The 26,152-nt window shown below is 40.4% G+C and overlaps 1 protein-coding gene across 1 annotated transcript; it reads right to left on the bottom strand.

The window, feature by feature from the left end:
• Positions 1 to 114: 114 nt before the first annotated feature.
• On the bottom strand, positions 115 to 26,151 carry tcn2 (transcobalamin II). Its single transcript, XM_084323279.1, has 10 exons — positions 25,790 to 26,151; positions 25,425 to 25,492; positions 19,782 to 19,974; positions 18,280 to 18,449; positions 7,536 to 7,688; positions 6,305 to 6,477; positions 5,802 to 5,976; positions 5,499 to 5,679; positions 784 to 902; positions 115 to 495 (listed from the first exon to the last, which is right to left on the bottom strand). Exons 1-10 carry the CDS (start codon positions 25,795 to 25,797, stop codon positions 434 to 436), a joined length of 1,302 nt encoding a protein of 433 aa, XP_084179405.1. The 5' UTR covers positions 25,798 to 26,151; the 3' UTR covers positions 115 to 433.
• Between the last annotated feature and the right edge of the window lies 1 nt (position 26,152).

Raw genomic sequence — 26,152 nt, 5'->3', positions numbered from 1 at the left:
ATAAGGTTGATCAAACAGCGCCAATAGCCATTACCAAAATGTTATTGTCAATTATACTGTATATTTAGAGCAAACACAACATGGGTTACCTTAAATAAATCTCTAAATCTCATAAAAGGTCAAATTCACAGTCTTTATTTCAAAAGCCACCACAACATTGTTTTCATTTGGTTACAAATGCAACCACACACATGGAAATAGAAAACTGCAGAAAGCTTTTGACATTCATTGGATAATAAAAAAAACAAAAAACAACCCATTGCAGGGTTCAACGGTGCAACCATTTGGGTAGTGCCTCATCAATCATTGACATCACTTTCCCTTTCAAACAATGCATACTGTAGATATTGTATTTAAAACCGTATTTGTGAGTTGTAATCACACATGACAGATGACAACAGTAAAGCAAGTTGATCAATCGGTGGCGGGATCCTCAGTAACTCGTATTTTTGATGTTGATCGTTTGAGCTGCTTCAATCTTAAAGTCCCTGATACCTAAAGGAAAAATAGTAGATCAAAATAGTGAAAATAAAAATAGTGAACATGCGTGTGTGTGTGTGTGTGTGTGTGTGTGTGTGTAGGTGTGTAGGTGTGTAGGTGTGTAGGTGTGTAGGTGTGTAGGTGTGTAGGTGTGTGTGTGTGTGTGTGTGTGTGTGTGTGTGTGTGTGTGTGTGTGTGTGTGTGTGTGTGTGTGTGTGTGTGTGTGTGTGTGTGTGTGTGTGTGTGTGTGTGTGTGTGTGTGTGTGTGTGTGTGTGTGTGTGTGTGTGTGTGTGTGATCTTACCTTGACTGAGCGCAGTGCCATCTGAAGAGAGGAGCCAGTACCTGCGATCGCTCTGTCTGGCCTGCTCACCGTTCACCAAACTCAGGAAAGGCCCCCACAGGCTGGACTCCTTCTCAAACCTGCAACACGAGAGCAAAGGTCAAACACACTTCATCTCACTGCAATGAGTCATGTTGGAATCAGAGAAAGAAATTACTCAAATACTCATCATAAGATCACAAGCAATAGAGTCACATTAACTGAGATTGCAAATCATTTTAATGATTATTATGTGGGTAAAGTATCTAAACTAAGGCAGGCTATGAATATTTCAAACAACCTTAAAACAAATGACTGTATTAAGTATATTATAATGAAAGACAACATTTGTGATTTTGAATTTCATCAGGCTGAAGTCAGTGAGGTGGAGCGGTTACTCCGCTCTCTTCCTGATAGTAAGTTAGCAGGCCTAGATAACCTGGATAGTTAAGTGCTGAGAATGACTGCTGGTATCATAGCATCTCCTATATGTCATATTATGAATAGATGTTTGGATGTGGGCCTATGTCCAAAGATGTGGAAGGAGGCTAAGGTTTTTCCTTTACCAAAGCTGCTTTTAATGAGGGAAATTCTAGACCTATAATTATCTTGAGCAAAATCATGGAAAAGTTTGTGCATTCACAAATTCAAGAGTATTTTGTTTCAAACAAGCTTGCAACAGATTCTGATGATGAATAGTTTTATTTTCGGTCTTTGTTTACAGATAAATCAAAAACACTGTGTGGACTTTCAAAAGGAAAAGAAAAAAATCACAAATGTACATATTCAAAGTAAGCTCACACACAAAATCCAAACTCAATGACTGAAAAAAGGAATAGGCTGAAGCACATGCTTATTTTTGCCTATCCTTTACAATTCTTAAAAATGAAATATACTTTAATATAAGAAAGAAAAACTTAAAATGTGTGCAAGATATAATTTCTTTTTCTTTTTCTTTAAGAGAAAAATAAATGTTTGATGTTTTACTCAAAACTGTACTCCTGAATTATTTTATCCTTCAGGGCCTTTTTAAATCTCCCCTGAGAGGTACACAACTTCAACCCGTCACTAAGACTATTCCACAATTTAACTCCCAAAAATTTAAACACATCTAGCTTTTACATGAGTTCTTACCTTTTTATATGTTTTAAGAATACACAACCCTCTTAAATTATACTTTCCTTCTCTTGGTTGAAAGAGACATTGAATACAAGCTGGTAGGTTCTTACTCTTACCACGAAAAATTATCTCCAAGGTTTTTATGTAAACCATATCTACAAATTTTAATGTGCAGGACTTTATGAATAATGGATTTGTCGATTCAAGGTAACTAGCTTTATTTATTATTCTAATAGCTATTTTCTGTAGTTTAATAATAGGATCTATATTTGTTTTATAAACATTCCCCCAGACCTCAACACAATATGACATGTATGGCACCACAAGGGAAAAATACAATATGCAAACATTTCTGGTTTAACAGCTCCCTTGTTTTGTACAGAATGCCAACAGATTTGGCTAATTTACCTTTGATATGTTGTATATGTGGCTTCCAACAGAGTTTGTGATCTATAATCACACCTAAAAATTTTGTTTCATATACTCTTTCAATTTCAGTTCCATTTAAATTCAGTTTAATTTCACAGTTGGTAGGAACACCACCAAATACCATACATTTTGTTTTGTTTTCATTCAGAGACAACTTATTCCTATCAAACCATTTCTTTAACTTTATAAATTCCCTTTCTACTGTTTTCAATAATTCTTTTATGTCCTTCCATGAACAAAGTAAATTAGTATCATCAGCAAACGTAACAATTTTCAAAATATTCGATGCTGTAAAAATATCATTTAAATAAAGTATAAATAACTTGGGTCCCAATACGGAACCCTGTGGAACACCACAAGTTACTCTTCTAAGATGTGATTCTGTATTATTAATATTTACATATTGAAACCTATTATCTAAATACCTTCTTAACCAATGATGAGTGACACCTCTTATTCCATACCGTTCCATTTTTTTGTAAAAGCAGGGAATGATCAATTGTGTCAAATGCTTTACGTAAGTCAATAAATACACCTATTGAGGGTTGTTTTTCATTAATTGCTGTTGATATATTTTCCACAAAATCTATTACTGCTAAGGATGTTGATCTATTGCTCCTAAAACCATATTGATGGTCACTCAATAATCCATATTTTTCAATAAAACCATCAAGTCTATTTACAAATAATTTTTCAAGTATCTTTGAAAATTGAGGTAGCAATGATATAGGTCTATAATTTGATATAGTATGTATGTCACCACTTTTAAAGATTGGAACCACCTTGGCCATTTTCATTTAATCAGGAAAAATACCAGTCAAAAAGGATTTGTTACATATATAAGTGAATGGTTTGAGGACACAGTCAAAGACTTCTTTTATAGTTGACATGTCAATAGTATTACTATCAGTAGATTTCTTTTTCTTAAACTTTCTAACCACTTCTAGCACATCACTCTCACAAACACCACCAAGGAACATTGAGTTGCTGTTTGATGGTGAATCAGAATAAGTTTCACCATCTGTATAGGGACGTCAATTTCATTAGCCAAATTTGGGCCTACAAACCTACATTAACAAAATACTCATTAAACTCATTTACAATTTCCTCTATACTTTGAATAAATGTATTGTCATTTTTTTCAAAGTATATTGGAAAGTCCTTTTTACTGGACTTTTTAATCATGTCATTAAGCACACCCCAAGTAGCCTTAATATTATTTTTATGCATTTGCAACAAATGATTATAGTAGTCTTTTTTTTGTGATCTCTCAACATGCCTATAGAGCTGGTCACTCTACTTCTACTGCTTTGATACAGATGACTGATGACTGGCTTAAAGCTATAGATAACTCTATGCTGGTGGGAGCTGTGCTGTTAGATTTTAGTGCTGCATTTGATGTGCTGGGCCATTCTCTACTGGTTGAGAAACTTAAATGTTATGGTTTTAACTCTTCTGCTTTAAAGTGGATACTAAGTTATTTGTCCTCTAGATCACAGAAGGTGTATCTAAATGGCAGCCTGTCCAGTAGCAGAGGTCTAGAGTGTGGCGTTCCGCAAGGAAGTTGCCTATAGGACCTTTGCTCTTCTCTGTATAATGACCTATCTTGGGCTACCAAATGTGCTACAGATGATTCGACATTGTATTACGCTGCACCATCATGCAATGTACTTAATGAAGTTTTGAGCAGAGAACTTAAAGTTGTGCATGACTGGGTAGTATGTAATAGACTTGTCCTTCATATCTCCAAGACTAAATGTATTGTGCTGGGAACAAGGCACAGGTTATCTACAAATCCAAAGCTTCATTTAAACTTGTGTAATTCGGCAGTTCAACAAGTTGAAAGTACTAAACTCCTTGGAGTGATGCTGGATTGCACTCTGTCTTGGTCTCAGCATATTAATTATATTGTTTTGAAAATGGGAAGAGCAGGGCGGCTAGGTGGCGCAGTGGGCAAGGCGCTCGCCACCAACGCAGGAGATGCTGGGTTCGAGCCCAGCTCTCGGCGTTGCTACCAGCTTGGCTGGTCGTTCATACTAATACAATTGGCAGTATTAGGGGGTGGGAAGCTGGTGGGTGGGGATCGGACGTTGTGGACAGCAACTCCTACAGGTCGGTTGGTGCGCCTGCGCAGTAGAATCAGGAAGTGACGAGGGCGGCGTGTCCCTCCCACGCAGACCCTCGCCGCTGAGAGATCGCGCTGTGCAGGTGAAAAGATGCAACGGCTGCCTCCTCGAGTACCGGAGGGGACACGTGATGCAAGGCTTCGTCCACATTGCAGCCGGCTTGTGGGAGGCATGGCCTAACAACGTTCGAGACAGGGGAGAGTAGAATTGGACAATGCTAAATTGGGGACGGGTGAAAAATAGAAAAATGGGGAGAAAAAGTAGATACAAAAAAAGAAATGGGAAGAGCAATTGGTATTTCCAGGAAATGTGCTTCTTTTGTTGCCATCCCCTTTTATGTCAGATAGTGCAACGTTTTATGTCATCTTGACTATTGCTCTGCGATGTGGTCATCTGCTGCCAATGGTGACCTCAGGAAGCTCCAGGTGGTCTAGAACAGGGCAGCACGGTTGGTACTGGGCTGCTCACTAAGGTCTAATGTGAGCCGTATGCATGCCCGCCTCTCTTGGCTTAACGTTGAAAATAGATAGTCTTTTAATATACTTGTGCTGTTCAAGTTGGTCATGTTTTTCTGTTTTTATACATAAACAGATTTTAATAATACTGTGCATGAGCATTACACTAGAGGTTCCAGTAGTGGGAAGCTTGATTTGCCAGGTCCAAAAACCAACGCTTTTAAGGAGATATTTAATTTTTAGAGCATTAACTCTTTGGAATAACCTGCCTCAAAACCTCTGCTGCATTTACAGTAGATTAACTTTTTTAAATAATCTTAAATTGTATTAACATTGCATGTAATTTTAGCCATCTTAATTGTTAGTTTCATTATGCATTGTGTGTTGAGTACTGACATTTAATCATTTTGTTTTGCATTAATAATTGTTTTTGTATGTTTTTTTGTGTGGACCCCAGAAAGACTAGCTGGTTGCTATGGCACCAGCTAATGGGGATCCGTAATAAAATCAAATCAAATCAAATCAAATCAAATCAAATCAAATCAAATCAAATCAAATCAAAACTCACGTGAATCCAATGCTCTTCTGCTGAAGGAGCTTCAGGGCCTCCAACACCGAGCTGCCTCTTGGCACATCCACAGAGTACGCAGAAACCTCCCCACTGGATCTCACCACCTCCACCTTCACAGCCACGTTGGTCTGGCTTGTTAAAACCACGTTGGGCTCCCTGGGCTCCAGCACCAGAGTGTCTGTAGGAGGAAACACATCTAGACATGAACAAGAGGGGTACGGATGTTCCACAGAAAGTCCCTCACAGAACATCCATGAGTGAGCACAATTCTGTGACGTGTAACACGCTGCGTTTATTTACCGGCCTCGTTGCGGCACTCCTTGTTCTTGATGTGCAGGTAGGATTTGTGCTGGAGAGCTGGCAGCGATTGGGATATGGCCATGGGGTTGTGATATGTTCCCCTTCTGGCAGCTGACCTCATGGCTTCCATGGCTGTGGCACACTCCTCAACATGGCTGCCCATAGCCAACAGGGCCTAGACACAGTGTTGGGAATAGAAGGAGAGGGAGAGAGATAGATATAGATAGATAAGATAGATAGATAGATAGATAGATAGATAGATAGATAGATAGATAGATAGATAGATAGATAGATAGATAGATAGATAGATAGATAGATAGATAGATAGATAGATAGATAGATAGATAGATAGATAGATAGATAGATAGATAGATAGATAGATAGATAGATAGATAGATAGATAGATATAGATAGATAGATAGATAGATAGATAGATATAGATAAGAGACGGACGGACACAGACAGACAGACAGACAGACAGACAGAACAATTAGACATTATACCTGAACTGCTAGGCCTGTGCTGAACTCGTTGCCCATGTGACCATCAGGCCGTTGCGAGACCAGGAGCTTCTGCTTGATGGTGGCCAGGGCTGTGTCTAGTTCAGCAGCGTCCTGTACATGGGAGCCAGACTCCTTCACACACTGCAGTGCCATCCCAGCCATAGCTAGGGTGTCTGGGAAGGGAGAGGTGGAACCACAGAAGATAATTCACCTTTAATGGAATGCACATATTCACACGGAGGCAGACAACACAGAGCCAGACAAGAAGATTGATATCAGTTTCATCTCTGTGTGTCCAGTAGCCCCAGAGTGAGGTCCAGGTGCGTGCTGCTAGCCTAGCTTAGCACAAAGGCTGGAAGCAGTAGGGAGCAGCTAGCCTAGTTTAGCACAAGGGCTGGTAGCAGTAGTGCAGCAGTTAGCCTAGCTTAGCACAAAGGCTGGAAGCAGTAGGAAGCAGCTAGCCTAGCTCCATCAAGGTAAGAAACTTCCAACAACTCCAAAACAGATGCACAGAGATCAAATCTTCTTGTCCGACTCAGGGAAAGATGGCAAATAAGTGTATTTCCCAAAATGTTGGAGTGTTCCTTTAAGTAATAACATATAGGGAAGGCTGCCTGGTGCAAAAGTACAGGGGAATGAGCTGTTTATGGACAAACGTCAGTTTAATACCACTTATATTTAAACATAAGAATTGCTTCTACAGGTTTGAGAGTTAAAACAATATATACTGTATTGTCAGTTGTCTTAAATACTTCAAAGCTTCGTTCGATGGGCATGGGATTCGAATGGGAAAATAAAATTCTAATATATATTTTTTTTTAAATCAACTCTGCCTCTCTTTGTTAACTACAACAAGCAATGCTGTTTGTTATTTAAAATGAGGTCGGACTCGGCACTGAGAGATGTGTTCATTGTGCTGCTTTTATAAAGCCTCAAATGACGGGTTACAATATTTCATGAAAGCAAAGTGTTTCGTTTGTCTAAGATTTTAAAAGGTTTAAACTGTATAGCACTGACAAAGTTGAACAAAGTGCTGTACAAGTCCCACAACATAAAATAAAAAATAAAAATTATAAATAAAAAAATTATAATTTAAAAAAAAGATTTAAGAATTTAATCTCGAAGCTTCGAATTAAAATCTAATCTCGGCCCCGAAGCTTCAAATGCAAAAAAAAAAATACGAAGGTCAGCCCTAATTGAAAGAGAATCTTAACACCGCGTTTGCACTCACCAATACTTTCAGACTCGCCGTGTTTGAGGTGCCCATGCTCTGTAGCCTTGATGAGCTTGTTGCTGACATGGTTGTTGACCCTGATGCCACTCACACACAGAGCCAGCACACCCAGGGAGTACTGGTAATAATTAGTCAAAGGACGGCGGCTAACTGCACAAAGGAGAGAGGAGAGATGTTGAAGATCACACAGAACCAGTTAGCTATACTAATCGAGCTAAATGGCTGTTCAATATCATTCCATCCTGACGGCGTCCTGATAGCGGTCCATTTAACGTGTGGGTTATTCTTGCCTTGATACAAAAATCACATTCTTTGTGTTGTTCTTTTTTGATAATATTTTACTGTTACTGAAAACATTGGTGGTAATTGTATCTGAAAATCTTCACATTGAAAGTCACCACATTTAACTAAAATGGAAAACAAATGCACCTCAGATGATAGCACGGCAGATGTGGTGGTGACCTTCATGAGTTTATGTGGTGTTTATTTTATTCATGTGGTGAATCGGCAGGAAATAACTTCAATTTCTTTCAGTAATGGTAAAAGATTATGAAAAAAGAAAGAGTGATTTTTGTATCATGGCAAGAATGACTTGGAGCCCTCATGTCAAAAAGATGTGGGCAATTCCATGCAAATGTCAACCTCACCATGAAAAAATTTAAATAACATGATCATAACCAAACCAATTCCAAATGTATCATCAAGGTCTATATTTTGAAGTACAAAATTTATTTGATCGTAATATTTATGAGAATGGATGTTTTTTCACACTACAGGAGGAGACACAATGATGTTATTTTTCGATTAACCTAATTGTATGACTTTCTGAATGGCCAGAATGGCAAAAATAAAAATCAACAGATATTTTTCTAACCTCACCTTTGGTCATGAAAGGCTGTTGTATCAATATGTGAATCAATTATGTACTTTGTGTCTTTCCATTGGCAGGTGAAGCATGCTGTTATAATGCCCCTTTATGGAACAGCGAATGTAACATCCATAACGTTTTCCAGGAAAAGTTGTCATAAAACATGCATCTGGAATGCAATGTCAACCAAACTTCCTAAGCAAAGCTAACTTTTATAAAGATGACATATTAGCAACAATTAGTCATTCTGGTCTTATTTTTTGTATTCTTTACAAGTGTTATGGATGTTACCGTTATGGATGTTACATTGCAAGTGACGGATGTTACATTGCGAATGTGTGTTGTTAAGTCCGATTATGACCCCTTTGTTTGAAGTATAATTTACACATTTTAGTTACACTTATTGAGATAAAGATGAGCCTGCAATAAGAAATGTTTTGACCTTTTGGATTTTGAGATAGGTGACAAAATACACAGCGTTATGGATGTTACGGACATTGACAAGCTTTTCGGATTCACTGAACACATGATGAAAACTCTGTGAAAATTATTTTTCAAAGAATAACATGTTTACTATCACTTTGTAGGGAAGGGTTTGAGGTACCCAAAAAGCACATTCAGGAAAACCTGGCATTTCCTCTCAAGGAATGAATCACAAAAAAGTGCCGTTATGGATGTTACATTTTTGTGTTATGGATGTTACATGTCTGAAATAGACAAAAAACACTATCAACAATGTGTGTTGTTAAGTCCGATTATGACCCCTTTGTTTGATTTAAATCAGAAGTATTTTATGACTCCTTGTTTGATTAAAATCCAACATATTTCCAGACACAACTTTTTCACACATTGTTGGTCTAGGCAGAGCAGTGTCCACGTTAGCCTACTGCAGGGGTGGCCAACCCGCGGCTCGCGAGCCGCATGCGGCTCTTTGCCCGTCAATGTGCGGCTCTTCCATCCATAAAAAAAAAAAAACAAAAAAAAAAATTTACCTTTTTTTTTTTTTATGTCGCTCATTCCGTAGGACGTAGAATAAACATTTACATTTTTTTTTAAATGGTCCATTTGCATGTTCTTGGTATCTGAATCTAGGGACATATATGGATCAGTGTCAGAAATAGTGTGTCTGTTACTAGGCTTGAGTAAATTGTAATGAACCAAAGGAGAATATCAATTCTATTTAAAAAAAAAATTATCTTTGACTGTAAATAACACCATGCTAAAATTGACCAGACCTGAAAAATCTAAGCAAACGAATAAAGGGAAGATGATTAAACAGAAGGTTTTGTAGATACAGTACTGAATTCTGCCATCTTTTTTATAATGTAAATTTCTCCACCATTTTTCATCATATTGCAACACCGTTTTTTGCAAGACGTTCACAGAAAGGTAGAGAAACTAACTGCGTTCTGTTTTATGGCAATAACGTTCAGGTTTGTGGGAGATAATCCCAAAAAATAAGAGAAATTAAAAAGTAAATCCAGAAGTCAGATGATTGACAGGGGCTGGTGTGAGCTGGGTAGGGTAGTTTTTCGAAATTTGAAAGCCCTGAGTCTCTTCCTTCAAAAGACTACACTCACTTTTGGCTGTGCCACTTCCTCCTGTCAATATGCGCCGGTTTCCGACTCAATGCCCTGAGATTTCTATAATCTTATATTTCACTAATAACAGTTCAAATAATTGGTAAACAAACATAATGCTGAAAATATACACTTTTACTGTATATCTCGGGCTTAAGAGGTTAACCCTGTGAGGCCCAAATTAAAAAGAAATTAGCAACTTCAGAGGCCAGAGGGTGGGACATATAAACACATTTACTATCAAATAGCATTGTGAGGCTGAACAACAGGACCAATTGACTATACATGTGCTTAAAGGGGAACTATCTTATAAATGGCTTTTTTTCAGTGTTTACCATTGTTTCTTAGCTATGTGGACTTATATTAATAGGATATATGTCTCTAATTCTCATATTGGCGAATTCTTCCAATTCTCCTCTCACAATATTCACCCTCACTGAACTGAGTCATCTGAAAATGTGCATATCTGTGATGTCAGAGATTTCTCAGCTGCATAATAATGTGGCAGTTGATGTGGCAGTTGGCACCAGGCCACACAGTGGTTGGAGCCCAGCCTCAAAACGGCTTAAGATCTTAAGGTAGAAAAATGCGGTTTTTAGTACTTGATTAGAAATACAAAACAATGCATTTTTTTTGAAAAAAACCTAGGTGTTCCATAGACTCACAGGAATTGTGTAAAAGTGCCCAAATGGTGAAAGAAATAGTAAAATAGTTCCCCTTTAACATTTTTTAAATAAACATTATTTTTTTAAATGGCTAAAAGTGATTTTGTAATTTTGCAACCGTGGGTCTCACAGGGTACTTTTAACCCTGTGAGGCCCAAATAAAAAAGACATTAGCAACTTCAGAGGCCAGAGGGTGAGACCTATAAACACATGAAGGGTGCCTTGACTAAAAAAAAAGGTTGAGAAACGCTGGTATATGGTGTGGCTCTTTGTGGTACCACAGTCATTTTTTTGTGGCTCTTAGTCTCTGACTGGTTGGCCACCCCTGGCCTACTGCTAATCGGCTGCAAAGGAAGAACAAACAAGGAGATGGGTAGAACATTTCACAGAGCTGCTCAACAGAGCACCAGCGAGCATCCCAGCAGATATACAAGCAGCAACAGACACACTCCCACTGAAAATGACCCCCCCCAACAAAAGAAGAAACTAGGAAAGCAATATCACAATTGAGAGATGGGAAAGCAGCAGGACCAGACACCATTCCGAGTGAAGCATTCAAGACCGACATCACTACAAGCATCAAAGCACTCCATCCCCTCATGAGGAAAATTTGGCAAGAAGAAAGGATACCCAAAGATTTGAAAGAAGGCTACATAGTGAAGATACCAAAGAAAGGGGACCTTGCACTATGCAAGAACTACCGGGGGATCACGCTACTTTCAACCGCCAGCAAAGTCTTCAACCGGATAATTCTAGATAGGATGAAGACTGCCGTTGACATGCTCCTCAGAGACCATCAAGCAGGATTCCGGAAAGAAAGGTCATGCATAGACCAGATCGCCACACTGAGGATCATCATCGAACAGTCCCTGGAATGGAACAGCTCCTTATACATCAACTTCATCGATTTCGAACAGGCCTTTGACAGTCTAGATAGGAACAGTCTGTGGCACCTGATGGAGCACTATGGAATCCCACCGAAGTACATCAACATCATCAGAGGATCATATGACGGGATGACAAGTAGGGTACTGCACAGAGGGGAGCCCTCAAACCCGTTCGAGATAAAGACCGGAGTGAGACAAGGCTGCCTGCTGTCCCCCTTTTTGTTCCTGCTGGCCATTTATTGGACCATGAAGAAGACAACAGAAGGAGCCAGAAACGGCATCCAGTGGACACTGATGCACCAGCTTGAAGACCTCGATTTTGCAGATGACCTAGCTCTCTTATCACACAGTCACCAGCAAATGCAACAAAAGACCAACAAACTAAAGGAAACAGCCTCAACTCTAAGAATGAAGATCAATAGGGTAAAAACCAAGATTATGAAGATCAACACAAAGTGCCAGCAAAACATTAAACTAGAGGGAGAGGCCATCGAATAAACTAACTCCTTTACCTACCTTGGGAGCGTAGTAGATACAGCGGGTGGCACAGAAGAAGACATCAGAGTGTGAATCGGAAAAGCAAGAACGGCATACAATCTACTTGGTCGAGTATGGAGGTCTCGCGAAATAAAAACCAACACAAAGCTGAGGATCTTTAACTCCAATGTTAAATCAGTCCTCCTGTATGGCTCGGAGACCTGGAAGACAACCGTAGGGCTAAAGCAGAAAGTACAGTCCTTCATAAATTCCTGCCTCCGCCGCATTCTAAGAGTGAGATGGCCAAATGTCATTACAAATCTGGACCTGTGGGAGCGCACAAAACAACTACAGTACCCCCCGCCAGAAGAAATAAAGAAGAGAAAGTGGATGTGGATAGGCCATACCCTGAGAAAGGAAGACACAAACATCACCCGGCAAGCCCTACGATGGAACCCACCTGGAAAGAGGAAACGCGGCAGGCCTCGAAAAACCTGGCGCCGTTCTTGGGAAGGGGAAATGAAAGAGGCTGGACTGGGATGGCACAACATCGTTCGGGAGGCCAAAAACCGTGATCTGATTTTGATCAGATTCGTGAACACCTCAATCCTCACATGGATAACAGAGGGAGATACCATTTCTCTGAACCAGTCCAGGCAGAGTGAATTGGACTTGATTTTTTATAACTTTCTTTTTCATGGTGAGGTTGACATTTTCATGGAATTGCTCCAAAACTCATTTTCTGATTTAACCGATATTAATATTGCTGTTCTCTGTATAGAAAACACTTTTTTATGTTAATCAAATAAAGAGCTATTTTCCAAAAACTTTTTGTAATTTATTTTCAGAAGTGACTGATATTTTGAAACTATTTAAAACCAAAAAAAAATTGTGATTTTTGTGATGTCACAGTATGATGTCATAATAGAACATTCTAGAACATTTGTTGTAGAGGCAGAAACCGACTTGGTGGATTTATATATTATTATATTATTATTTATATATATATTATATTATATATATATATATTAGAACCTTTAGACCAGACCTGGGCATTGTACAGCCCGCGGGTTAGATTACATGATAAAAAAAAAAAAAAAATTTATATATATTTTTTTTTTTTACTTTTTTTTTCATGTCAACGTTAACACGCATAGTATACGCTTAGGAGACATGCTCAGAAGATGTTGGTTCTCTTTGGATCCACCTACATATGTGAACAGACATTCTCAGTCATGACGTTTACCAAGTCCAGGTACAGATCCTCTCTCACTGATGAACATCTGGCAGCTGTGCTTCGCATCTCCACCTCAAACATGCAACCTGACTTTGATGGACTTGTTAAAGCTCAACAGAGACTGGATTTCTCACACTGAATGAAAAAAAAAGAACTGAAGAACACTAAAATGTGGAAATATAACAATATTTCTTTTTTTTGCACAGTTCTGAAAACATTAAATGTTTAATATAGGCATGTAAAGTAAAAAAGGCTACAAAACTGGGACACTTTTCTTTACACAGTTCAGTGACATGTCTTGTTTATTTTTGCTATAAGATGATGTGATGTCTTTAGAAAGCTAAGAAAATCCTTGTTTCAATAGTATATGAAACTCAAAATGCCCTTTGTTATTAATGTTTCACATTTTGTTTATCATTTTGGAAATAAATTCTATTTGAATAAATTATATTTTTGAAAGCTAACCTCACCTTTTAATTGCCAAATAATAACATACACTCTTACCAGGGGTCAAAACAATGCCATTTACTGCTTTTTATATAGAAATAAAATGTATATTATGCATAATTGAGTTTGGAATTTTGGCCCGGCCCCCCAACATATTTTCAGTTGCTCATTCGGCCCCCTGGGAAAAATAATTGCCCACCCCTGCTTTAGACTGTCTTATTGTTAGAACCTTTAGACTGTTTGGCCACTAGAGGGCTCACCACCCATTGCAGCCCACTCCTATAAATGGCCAAGGTGATCAACGGAATCTTGTGCACCTGCGGAGGACTTACCTTCAAACGCTGTCTCACTGTTGGAACTGTTTCACTGTTTTACTGTTGGAACCGACCACGGAGCAACTGACGACTGTTCTGTATAACCTTTATTTCACTATCACTATCATTTACCCTTGGACAACAATAAACCTGTAAACCGAACCGGCGGCAACTTTGGACATTCAATTCATTCACATCACTTGGTACAGTGTGAAAAGGCAATAGCGGGTGCATCGTGGACGACTGTCAGCACACAGAGGAATGACAGTCGGCCACTACAAAGTTTGAAGGTCTCCTACTGAAAGAAGGACGTGAATACAAAGTTTGAAGGTTCCCTCACAACAGAAGAACGTGAGTGAAAAGAAGAAAGTTTGAAAGTGTCCTCACGACAGAAGGACGTGAGTACAAAGTTTGAAGTTACCCTCACTATAGAAGGACATGTGAGTATAAGGTTGGACAACCTCCCTCACAAAAGGAAACCAGAGGTAAGAAGATTTATGAAATACACCTCTGTTGATGAAGACCTGGATAAAGGAAATGGATAGTAGCGTGAAGAGCAAAAGCCTTCCGTGAAGATAAATAGTTTGAACGCTATGCTGAAATTGTTTGGTGGACGCTGCTGTATTTATGAATGGAACTGACTCGGGACATTGCTTCCTTGCGAACGCTGTGGAGAATTCTAGCGTCGGACTAATTAAATTGTGATGCTGTGGATTATAGAACGGACTATGCGCCGTATTAGAAAGTGGAACCATCACAATTAATATTGTCTGGACGTGTGGAAACTGGACACTAGATGATGCAATGAACTATGATTTAATTCCGATATATAATACAGTGGACAGTGCAACGGAGAATTAAAAGTCGAACCATCACAATTAATATTGTATGGACGTGTGGAAATGGAATAATGTTGGCACATTGGCAACTGAATGATTACGATATTGTGGAAGGATATGGAACTGACTATGTGCCGTATCGTTTAGAGGTGGAGCCATCGTAATTAGTGTCGTCACTGAACGTGTGTAAACTGTTCTCTTGGACATTGATGTAGATGTGTGGCAAAAGCTATAACTACATTACTGCATTCATAAGCAGGAAGAAACGCAAACCCTCTTTGACGTCACGCTAAGTGAATGCAACATTCAAATTACAAAAGGATAAATAAAAAATAAAAAGAATACAGTAACAATGTCTGAAGCCAAGATGAGGAAGAGGCAAACCAGCAAATCTGTACGCCTTGCCCATTTATACGCTTTAAACCTTAAAGATTTGAAATTGGAATTGGAAAGAATAAATAACAAAATATCTGAAGCCAAGATGAGAAAGAGGCAAATTGCAATTAAAGAAGAAGCCGTGCTAAGAAAGGCTGAAGATGAAAAGGAAATCTTATGGGTACGCTCTAGGCTAAGAGAGGCTGAAGACGAAAATGAATGCTTGTTTATACGCATTGCCACTGTAAACTTGCTTCAGAAACAACAACATAATTGGAAATATGAAACTGCCCTTGCCAATGTAAACCTTAAAGACTTGAGACACGAGTTGGAAACCAGGATAAAGAAACAACAAAGTGATAGGAAATTGGAAGAAGAAAAGTTCTTAGCCGAACACGCAGCCAGGCGCGCAGCTGAGCGAGCAGCCAAGCAAGCGGCCAGGCGGGCATCATCGATGGGAGTCTTGGCTGAGAGGCGCAACATTGTACCGGCCAATGATAATTTTTACTAATCACTGTCTTGATTTCAGCTCCAAGGAGTGCGAGCACAAAATACAGAGTCCAGAGTCCAGAGGAGAGGACAGCGATGAAGAAGAGGACAGTGATGAAGGAGATGAGGACAGCGATGAAGAAGAGGGCAGCGAGGATGAAGATGAGGATGACTATTCGATCGCGCCTCATATTCCCTCCAAGGAGTGGATTGTTCCTCAGACACTTCATCAGGATGAACCAGATGACAATGGTGAGGAAGAGGACGACGTCGATGTAAGTTATGTCGGCTTCTTTGCCTCTTTGATATATATATATATAATTTTATAATTGTGTTTTGGTGCACAATTAAGGGGCCGGTGTGTAGAGGCAGAAACCGACTTGGTGGATTTATATATTATTATATTATTATTTATATATATTATATTATATATATATATATATTAGAACCTTTAGACTGTCTTATTGTTAGAACCTTTAGACTGTTTGGCCACTAGAGGGCTCACCACCCATTGCAGCCCACTCCTATAAATGGCCAAGGTGATCAACGGAATCTTGTGCACCTGCGGAGGACTTACCTTCAAACGCTGTCTCACTGTTGGAACTGTTTCACTGTTTCACTGTTTTACTGTTGGAACCGACCACGGAGCAACTGACGACTGTTCTGTGTAACCTTTATTTCACTATCACTATCATTTACCCTTGGACAACAATAAACCTGTAAACCGAACCGGCGGCAACTTTGGACATTCAATTCATTCCATCACAACCTTGGTACAGTGTGAAAAGGCAATAGCGGGTGCATCGTGGACGACTGTCAGCACACAGAGGAATGACAGTCGGCCACTACATTTGTGATGTCACAGTATGATGTCATAATAGAACATTCTAGAACATTTGTGATGTCACAGTATGATGACATAATCAAACATTCTAGAACATTTGTGATGTCACAGTATGATGTCATAATCAAACATTCTAGAACATTTGTGTTCTATATATATTCAACAATTGGGTCGAGGTTACAGTAGAGCAGCTGGTGGAAGAGCTAAAGGAGGACAGGCGTAATGGCATAGTTAAGAGTGCAGCAAGGATGAAGAGGGGAGCGGAGAGGGCAGTGACGGGGACGGTAGTGATTACGTTTGAGGGTGGGGTTGTTCCTAGGGAGGTGTTAGTAGGGCGTAGGATGTATAGGGTTAGGGAATTTGTTCATAATCCTCTTAGGTGCTATAGGTGCCAGGGGTTTGGCCATATAGCTACCACGTGTATGAAGGGGATGAGGTGCGCTAGGTGTGGCGAGGAACATGAATATGGGAAATGTGGAGAGGGAGTGAAGCCGAAGTGCTGTAGTTGTGGTGGGGAGCATAGTGTAGCGTTTCGGGGGTGCGAGGTGATGATGAAGCAGGTCGCGGATCGGAGAGAGAGAAGGGAGGGTAAGTTGACGTATGCTGGGGCGGTTAGCAGGGCAGGACAGGGGAGCCAAGAAAGGGTGCAGGGGGTTGAAGGAGGGCATTTGGCAGTGAGGGTAGAGCAGGTGGAAAGAGACAGGGGAAGGGAGGAGAAATTAGGTATTGTGGCCTTCGTGGCAGGGGTAGTTACTGGTATGGCAGAGGTTACGGGTAGAACAGAGATGGTGAAGATGATTGTTAGGATAGCGGTTCAACATCTGGGATTGGAAGGTCTGGACTGGAAGGAGGTGTGTAAAGAATTGGCTGAGGGGGCTGCGAGGGACAAGGCTGCGAGGGACAAAGCAGCCCAGGATAAGATAGCAGGGGGCAAGGAGGGTCCCGCGGAGGGGGGCTCAGACAGGAAGTAGCAGCAGTAGCTGCACTCCAATGGACAATGTAGTTGATGACGGGGTCCAGTAGAAGAAGAAAAAGAAGGTGAAGAAGGAGAAGAAGGAGAAGAAGAAGAGCCCATAAAAAGAATTGCGGAGGGCAGTAATACGCCTCGATGCGTCTACTCTGCCGGAAATTCAAATAAGAAGAAGAAGAAGAAGCATTTTCCTGGCATTTTTTCAGACTACAACATGAATCCAGACTGGTTTGACCCTCAAAATGGTCCACCGAAGTCAAACACTTGTGGGTAAAGCCCTATTTTTGATAGTGTTTTTTGTCTATTTCAGACGTGTAACATCCATAACGCAAAAACGTAACATCCATAACGGCACTTTTTTGTGATTCATTCCTTGAGAGGAAATGCCAGGTTTTCCTGAATGTGCTTTTTTGGTACCTCAAACCCTTCCCTACAAAGTGATAGTAAACATGTTGTTCTTTGAAAAAGATATTCACAGAGTTTTCATCATGTGTTCAGTGAGTCTGAAAAGCTTGTCCATTTCCGTAACATCCATAACGCTGTATATTTTGTCACCTATCTCAAAATCCAAGAGGTAAAATAATTGTTTTACTGCAGGCTCATCTTTCTCAATAAGTGTAACTAAAATGTGTAAATTATACTTCCAATTCAAATCGATGCCTTGTCAATGTTAAGTTAAGTTTCCAATGTTCTCTCTGAATCCATAACGCTGGAATTGTACATGTGGCCCTTTAAGGGAGGAGGCTTACAGGCAATGTGTTCCTTCTCCTGCTCCATCTGTCTCTTGAGGTGGGTCAGCAGGCTCTCGCTCTTCTCGCTGACAGTGAAGGTGACCGTGGTGAGGTCATAGCAGGAGGCCTTCAGGGCCAGAGTGTACAGGGCCAGGACGCCCACCACAGACTGACCAGTAGAGAGAGAGCTGAGAGGGAGACAGAACACTGGTGGTCAGGTGAAGGTCCCCAGAGAATATAGACAGGAAATGAAAGGGATACGTTCATAATTTTGGACTCTAACTCTATCTACTACCTACATATCCTTTCTATCTAATACCTCCTCCATACTCTACCTATCTAATACCTCCTACCTACTCTAATAATAATAATAATAAATTCAATTTGTACCGCACTTTACATTTGTGAAAATCTCAAAGTGCTACAGGAGATAAAGATAAAAGGTTTAATGAATAAAAACAATTCAAATGAATAGAACAACCAATGAAATGGAAGAACATAAAAATAAATAATAATAATAATAATAATAATAATAATAATAATAATAATAATAATAATAATAATAATAATAATAATAATAATTAATAATAATAAAAAAATGAATAGAAGTTCAATGAAAAGTAAAAGAATAATTCAGGCAAATGCCTTGTTAAAAAGAAATGTTTTTAGGCCCCTTTTAAAAACCTCAACGGACTGTGGTGCTCTCAGGTGGTCGGGGAGGGCATTCCACAGCCGAGGAGCAGCTGAGAAAAAGGCCCGGTCACCCATGGTGCAGAAATGTGTCCTGTGTATGGGTTGGAGTGTGTTTGAGTGTCCAGAGCGGAGGGAGCGGGTGGAGGTCGGGGGAGCGATAAGCTCTTTTAGATACAAGGGGGCGTTGCCTATCTAATACCTCCTACCTACCCCCCATATATAATATCTCCTATCTACCCACCCTATCTAATACCTCCAACCTACTCTACCTATCTAATACCTCATACCTACCCACCCAGGAAAAGTATGTGTAATCGTAGGTATAGATTTAGGGGGGTTGCAGGGGACATGTCCCCCTCAATATTGAGAAGAGGTAAATTTGTCCCCCTCAAAAAATATAGCTAATGTGAAAAACAACCCCCTCCCCAAAAGAGGTATAAAAAAACAAGGGGGCAAAACATTTATATATCCTTCTTACCTGTAACTATAGAATAAATATTTGAAAGCAATACAGAATGCCTGAGAGCCTTACTTGCATTATATTCAATTATATTTGTGTCAGCGGGTACCTGAATGTTGTCTTTTCCTTGACATAAATAAAGACATTCACACCATAAATTGATGCAGAAAAGGCACAAATTGGTGAATAGAATTACACCAGAATGCAGGAAATTAAGTGTTTGACGCTCAACATTTCCTGGGAGAGGACCTGTGCTTAAAGTACCCCCCCCCCCCACAATGGCCTTTGTTTTACCACAATGACATTTTAAAAAATAAAATAAAAATAAGAGAAAAAAGTCATGAATAATTTATAAGGGATGTATTACCTTTGAATGTCATTATGCAGTCGAGTATTCAGACTGTTCAGGTGTTCACTCTCCTTGCCAAGGTTATGGTGGTCAGAAAGCCGTAACGCCAGGTGCACGCTGGGATTGGGGAGGCCGACCTGCTCTTCCACGGTGCGTAGGAGCTTCTTATTGAGTGAGAGAAGCAGCTCACTGTTGGAGGACCCCTGGGTGTCTGGGTGAACACGTTCAAAATAATCAAATAAAAAGACAATACTGTAAAACTCTTGTGTAATCAACTTCAAAAGCAGAACTGCTGAATCAGCCAGTCATAGACAAAGAGGAAACAAAGCGCTGTGTCACAGTGCATGTCATTAAGCTGTATCCATTCCTAGCCCAGCTTGGGACTGTTTGCTAGTTGTGAGCGGGTGTAACAGGGAAGCCCGTGAGTATATCCACAGTCACAGAAACAGGGGTGTTGACAAGTGACTGTGGCATTACGGGCTGGTAAGTTAAACTCACGTCCTCATAACAGGGTTAATAGACGCATAGGTACGGTACATAGGAGTGGATTCACTTCTTAGTGCAGCGGCCTATGTCGTCGCCCGCGGCGCGGGAGCTCCCCTGTTCGACTCCCCCTCGGGACATAAGCATTTAACAACAACACAACGCAGACCAATACGATCCGTCACAGTGGTGCCCAGTGACCCAGATGTCCTGAGGGGCGTGAGTTTAGGGAGGTGAGTGTAACGGGGAAGCCCGTGAGTATATCCACAGTCACAGAAACAGGGGTGTTGACAAGTGACTGTGGCATTACGGGCTGGTAAGTTAAACTCACTTCCTCATAACAGGGTTAATAGACGCATAGGTACGGTACATAGGAGTGGATTCACTTCTTAGTGCAGCGGTCTATGTCGTCGCCCGCGGAGCGGGAGCTCCCCTGTTCGACTCCCCCTCGGGACATAAGCATTTAACATCAACGCAGAGTGAACCAATACGATCCGTCACACGGGGACAGGCTACCTGTTTGATTGATTGATTGAAAACTTTATTAACAGATTGCAGAATGGGTACAATACACAGTATGCATCAATACAAACAACTGCTAAGAGGATGCAGACCAGAAAAAGACATTCGTCTTGTTTACATAAGGGTCCTCCATTTTGCCTGTCTCCTTGATATGCCACCCTTGACAAAGACAAGGGAACTATAAAAGAAGCAAGGGTCATCACATCAGAATACCAGCGTTCTATGCTCTACTTGGTGTCAGACTTTGGTGCCAGTTCTATTGAAGCCTGTATTAAAATAAAAAATATACAAGCTATCTGGGGAAATATACATCAACCAATATATCAAATGTTAGCTAGTTAACAATGCAACAATTGATTCTGACATCCAAGGTAATAACCTGTTTAGATGACATGTCATAAACGAGGAGATGGCTGAACCCATTAAACTCAATGTCGGATAAACTGAAAGTTTCCACACACACCAATGTGCGTTCACGTGCTACACGGTGACGTGATGATGACCCTTCCTTCAGTTATAGTTTCTTTGGACAAAGAGGAATAAATCTCAACAATCACAGAGGTCTCTGCCATTTCACTCAATTTATATTGTAGTATATTATACTACAACTCTGAACATATATCTGATTAGCACTACACTGAGTAGTACTAATTTGTATATTTTGTACCCAGTTTAATCACCTGTATATTGTATTGCTGTTGCACTTTACTGCTACATTTGCACTCTGGTTGGATGCCAAACTTATTTTCGTTGTACTATACTTGCTGTATAATGACAATACATTTGAATCTAATCGAATCGAATCTTTACAGTATGCATTGCATCAATAACTTATGAGTAGGCCTACATAACCTGACTAGCTCTGCAGGCGAGAAGGCATGTAAGACTGTTGTGGAAACGTTTCTAAATCACAGAATGTCCACCAAGTGAGTCAGAGCAGTATGTGCTAATAGTGGGTTTTCCCATTGATTGATTGATTGATTGATTGAAAACTTTATTAACAGATTGCAGAATGGGTACAATGCAGTACAGCTCAATACACACAATTGTTAAGGGGATGCAGACCAGAGAAAGACTTTCGTCTTGTTTACATCAGGGTCCCCCATTTTCAATTCATCAGGACATATATGACATACATGACATACAGATAGACAGTACTGCTACATCTATACATTTGACATACCAGATTTGCAAATACAGTACTGTTTGTGATACCAAAACAGTCCAGAAAAGGGAGTATATACATTTGACGTAAAAACTGTACATTGGAGGAGGTTGGGTGGGGGGGGGGGGGGGGGGTTAGGTAGGAGGTGTTGGGGGGGGGAAACACTGTACAACTGTACAAGCAAAACTGTACATTGGAATATTGACAACCATATTAGGTAATTTACTGTACATTGGAGGGGGTTGGGGGGGGAACACTGTACAAACAAGCACAACTGTACATTGGAATATTGACAACCATACTAGGTAATTTACTGTAAATTACAAAAAACAAAAAGAGTCTAGAAAAGAGTATATACATTTGATGTAAAAACTGTACATTGGAGGTTGTTCGTGGGTGGGGTGGGGGTTGGGTAGGAGGGGTGGGTGGGGAACACTGTAGAACTGTACAAGCAAAACTGTACATTTGAATATTGACAAAACCATACTTGGTAATTTACTGTACATTGGAGGGGGTTGGGTTAGGACATTTACAGGGGCCAGTTTCGAATTGCAGTCTCCCGTAGGTGTTCTTTGAGAGTGGTTTTGAAAGTGGGTAGTGATTCACATTTCTTTACAGCTTTAGGTAGGCTTCCACATTGATGTGGCATAATTGCGAAACGTGTTTAGTCCCTTGTTTGAGCCGAATCTGGGTTGAACATGATTTGTGGAGCTCCCTCTGGTGTTGTGATCGTGGTATTCACTGACCTTTGGGAAACCTGCCATAACTGGAAAGAAACAGACTAAGAAACGACGTAAACTCCATCATCAAAATTGCAAAAAAGAATTTCATCAATGACAAAACTGAGGAAAACAAAAACAAACCATGTGAACTCTGGAAAATCAACTAGGCTGCAGTAAAAAACTTAAAACCAGATTCTCAAACATAAACATAAAGACGGACAACACACTCATCACAGACAAGCTAGATGTAGCCAATTACTTAAACATTTTCTTCACAAACATAGCCACAACACTGGTAAACAAACTACCCTCCCACTCAGGGCATTATGGGGTAGAACACATAGTAGCTTACTACAAAAACCTAGGGGTCCGCAAAGACGACTTCAAACTGGAAATGGTAACAACAGATGAGGTACTCAAAAAACTGAGCGCCCTCCAACCTAACAAGGCCACTGGCCATGACAACATCCCCTCCAAATTCCTCAGACTCAGCAGCCGCCATCACCCCAGTCATCACACACATAATAAACCTCTCCATAAAACAGGGACACGTCCCCAAGGACTTCAAAATTGCGAGAGTGACCCCTCTGCACAAAAAGGGCAGTAAATTAGACCCAGGCAACTACCGCCCTGTTTCTATTCTTACCTCCATCTCGAAAGTCATGGAAAAAATTGTCTACGAACAGGTTGAAAAGTACCTAGCGGAAAGAAATCTAATCTACGAATTCCAATCTGGCTTCAGAACATCCCACTCCACTGACACATGCCTTCTCTATTTGAACGACCACATCAAACAAGAGGTGGACGCGGGCAAATACTGCGGCATGGTCATGCTGGACCTACAAAAAGCCTTCGACACTGTCAATCACTCCATTCTGATTGACAAGCTAAAAGCAATGGGTTTACTTTTGATAGTCTATCAGTGAGCTGGATGAAATCCTACCTGGAGGGGAGAGAACAGATGGTGGAGGTAAACGGTACCCTATCCCCCCCCCCCTGACAGTGAGCTGTGGTGTTCCACAAGGAGGCATACTAGGGCCGCTACTGTTCCTAATTTATGCAAATGACATGTCGTCAGCTTGTGACTGCAACTTCTTCTTGTTCGCAGACGACTCAGCCCTGCTGGTCTCTGACAAGAACAAGTTACAAGTTGAAAAAACCCTCAGCTCGGAACTAGGCAAAATCTGCATATGGCTCGCTGATAACAAACTATCATTACACATGGCAAAACAGAGTCCATTCTCTTCGGTCCAAATAACAAACTCAGCAAGACCGACAGCTTCTCAGTTACAGTGGGTGACAATATTGTCACAAGGAAAGATGAAATTACCTACCTGGACTCCATCCTAGAGGCTAATCTTTCCTGTGACAAAATGGCATCCAATGTAATAAAAAAAGTCACCAACGAACTCGATTCTTGTACCGGATCTCCTCTCTGGTAAACAAGAATACCCTGAAGACTCTGGCACTCATACAAGGGTACTACGACTATGTTTGCACCTCATGGTACCAAAGCACCTCAAAGGCGCTAAAAACTAAATTACAAACATCTCAAAACAAACTGGTCAGACTACTGCTGGACCTTACTCCTAGTACCCACCTCACTGTTAAATGTATTATTATTATGTGTGCGCCCTTACTCATTTGTGTTCTACAGAGGGCGATGTAGTAAATCCAGTACGTGACATCACTGACGTTTCCTTTCCATTCCTGTTCCGGTCTATTATTTGTCAATGATTGTTGTTGATATATATATCGGCACTACGACCGCATCTCGCGCCGCCTGAGAAATAAATATGCCTACGAGGCTAAAGATTATCTGAGTCAATTGAGTTCCATTCAATCGCCACCGCAACGCACTCCGTTTAACACTCACCCCTGCCCACTTTGACAACCTAGGATGGCTTAGAGTAGACAACAGAGTACAGCAACTTGCAATGGGCCTGGTCTACAAGATACACTACACGACCAAGGTACCCATGTACATGTCAAAATACTTCCCAAAGGTCACAACACCAGAGGGAGCTCCACAAATCATGTTAAACCCAGATTCGGCTCAAACAAGGGACTAAACACGTTTCGCAATTATGCCACATCAATGTGGAACGCCCTACCCAAAGCTGTAAAGGAATGTGAATCACTACCCACTTTCAAAAACACTCTCAAAGAACACCTACGGGAGACTGCAATTCGAAACTGGCCCATGTAAATGTCCTAACCCAACCCCCTCCAATGTACAGTAAATGACCAAGTATGGTTTTGTCAATATTCAAATGTACAGTTTTGCTTGTACAGTTCTACAGTGTTCCCCACCCACCCCTCCTACCCAACCCCCACCCCACCCACCAAACCACCTCCAATGTACAGTTTTTACATCAAATGTATACTCTTTTCTAGACTCTTTTTGTATCACAAACAGTACTGTATTTGCAAATCTGGTATGTCATAAATGTATAGATGTAGCAGTACTGTCTATCTGTATGTCATGTATTATGTCCTGATTAATTGAAAATGGGGGTCCCTGATGTAAACAAGACGAAAGTCTTTCTCTGGTCTGCATCCCCTTAACAATTGTGTGTATTGAGCTGTACTGTATTGTACCCATTCTGCAATCTGTTAATAAAGTTTTCAATCAATCAATCAATCAATCAATCAATGTTGGCAGGGTTGTTCAGGTCACTCAGAGAAAGTGAATTTTTTTATTAACTGTTCAACAATGTGCTGTTAACCTTCTGTGCCTGGATAGATAGAGTGTATTCAAATAGTTACCGCATGGTTTGCTAGAGACACATGTCAGTAGTCCTGTAACAATGATCAGAGTGTACATTCTGGATAACCTGAGGAAAACAAAAATGAAACAACCCCCAAACAGTTGTGATAAGTAACAACACAGTAATAACATACAGAGGGCATACTTGTGTACAGTGACAATCAAAAGCACCCCTGAAACACGAACGTAAATCCTTGCGAGACTGTTACAAAAAAAGAGATTTTATAGTCTAACAATAAAGTCACCGTCGGATTATTATAATAAAATTCATGTAGGTCAACATGCAACAGCCTGATTTGTACAACTATTTGTTCCTTCTTGTTAACAGTCCTACGTTATAATATTGTAATTAATGTTAACGTACCTCATCATCAGAGAGAGACTTCAGTCACACAGAGAATCAGAGCTGTGTGAGAAAACAAGGGACTTGCTCATCTGATCTGGTCTCTGTCACGTGACTTGGGCTATGGCATTACGTAGGACAACAGGCTGAGCATCTTGTAGTGTAATGTTTACACTTTTTACTGTTCCCTTTTCAAAAGATTCTGCTGCCCGCTGCCAAGTGTAACACTGTGGAAACTGTAGCGGTGACGTAGCTAAAATAGCTATTTACATAAACGGACTGTTTGTATATTATAAACTAGTTGCCATCTTCTTAATTTAGCCTTTCCTTCATATGGAAGCGGACAGTGTTTGACACTACCAATAACTGTACCAAAGCTAGCTA

The sequence above is a fragment of the Notolepis coatsorum genome (genome assembly GCF_963971535.1).
Source record: "Notolepis coatsorum genome assembly, chromosome: 10".
In the NCBI taxonomy this organism is placed as follows: Eukaryota; Metazoa; Chordata; class Actinopteri; order Aulopiformes; family Paralepididae; genus Notolepis; species Notolepis coatsorum.
The sequence above is the reverse complement of the archived record's forward strand: the minus strand, read 5'-3'. Positions and strand labels throughout refer to the sequence as shown.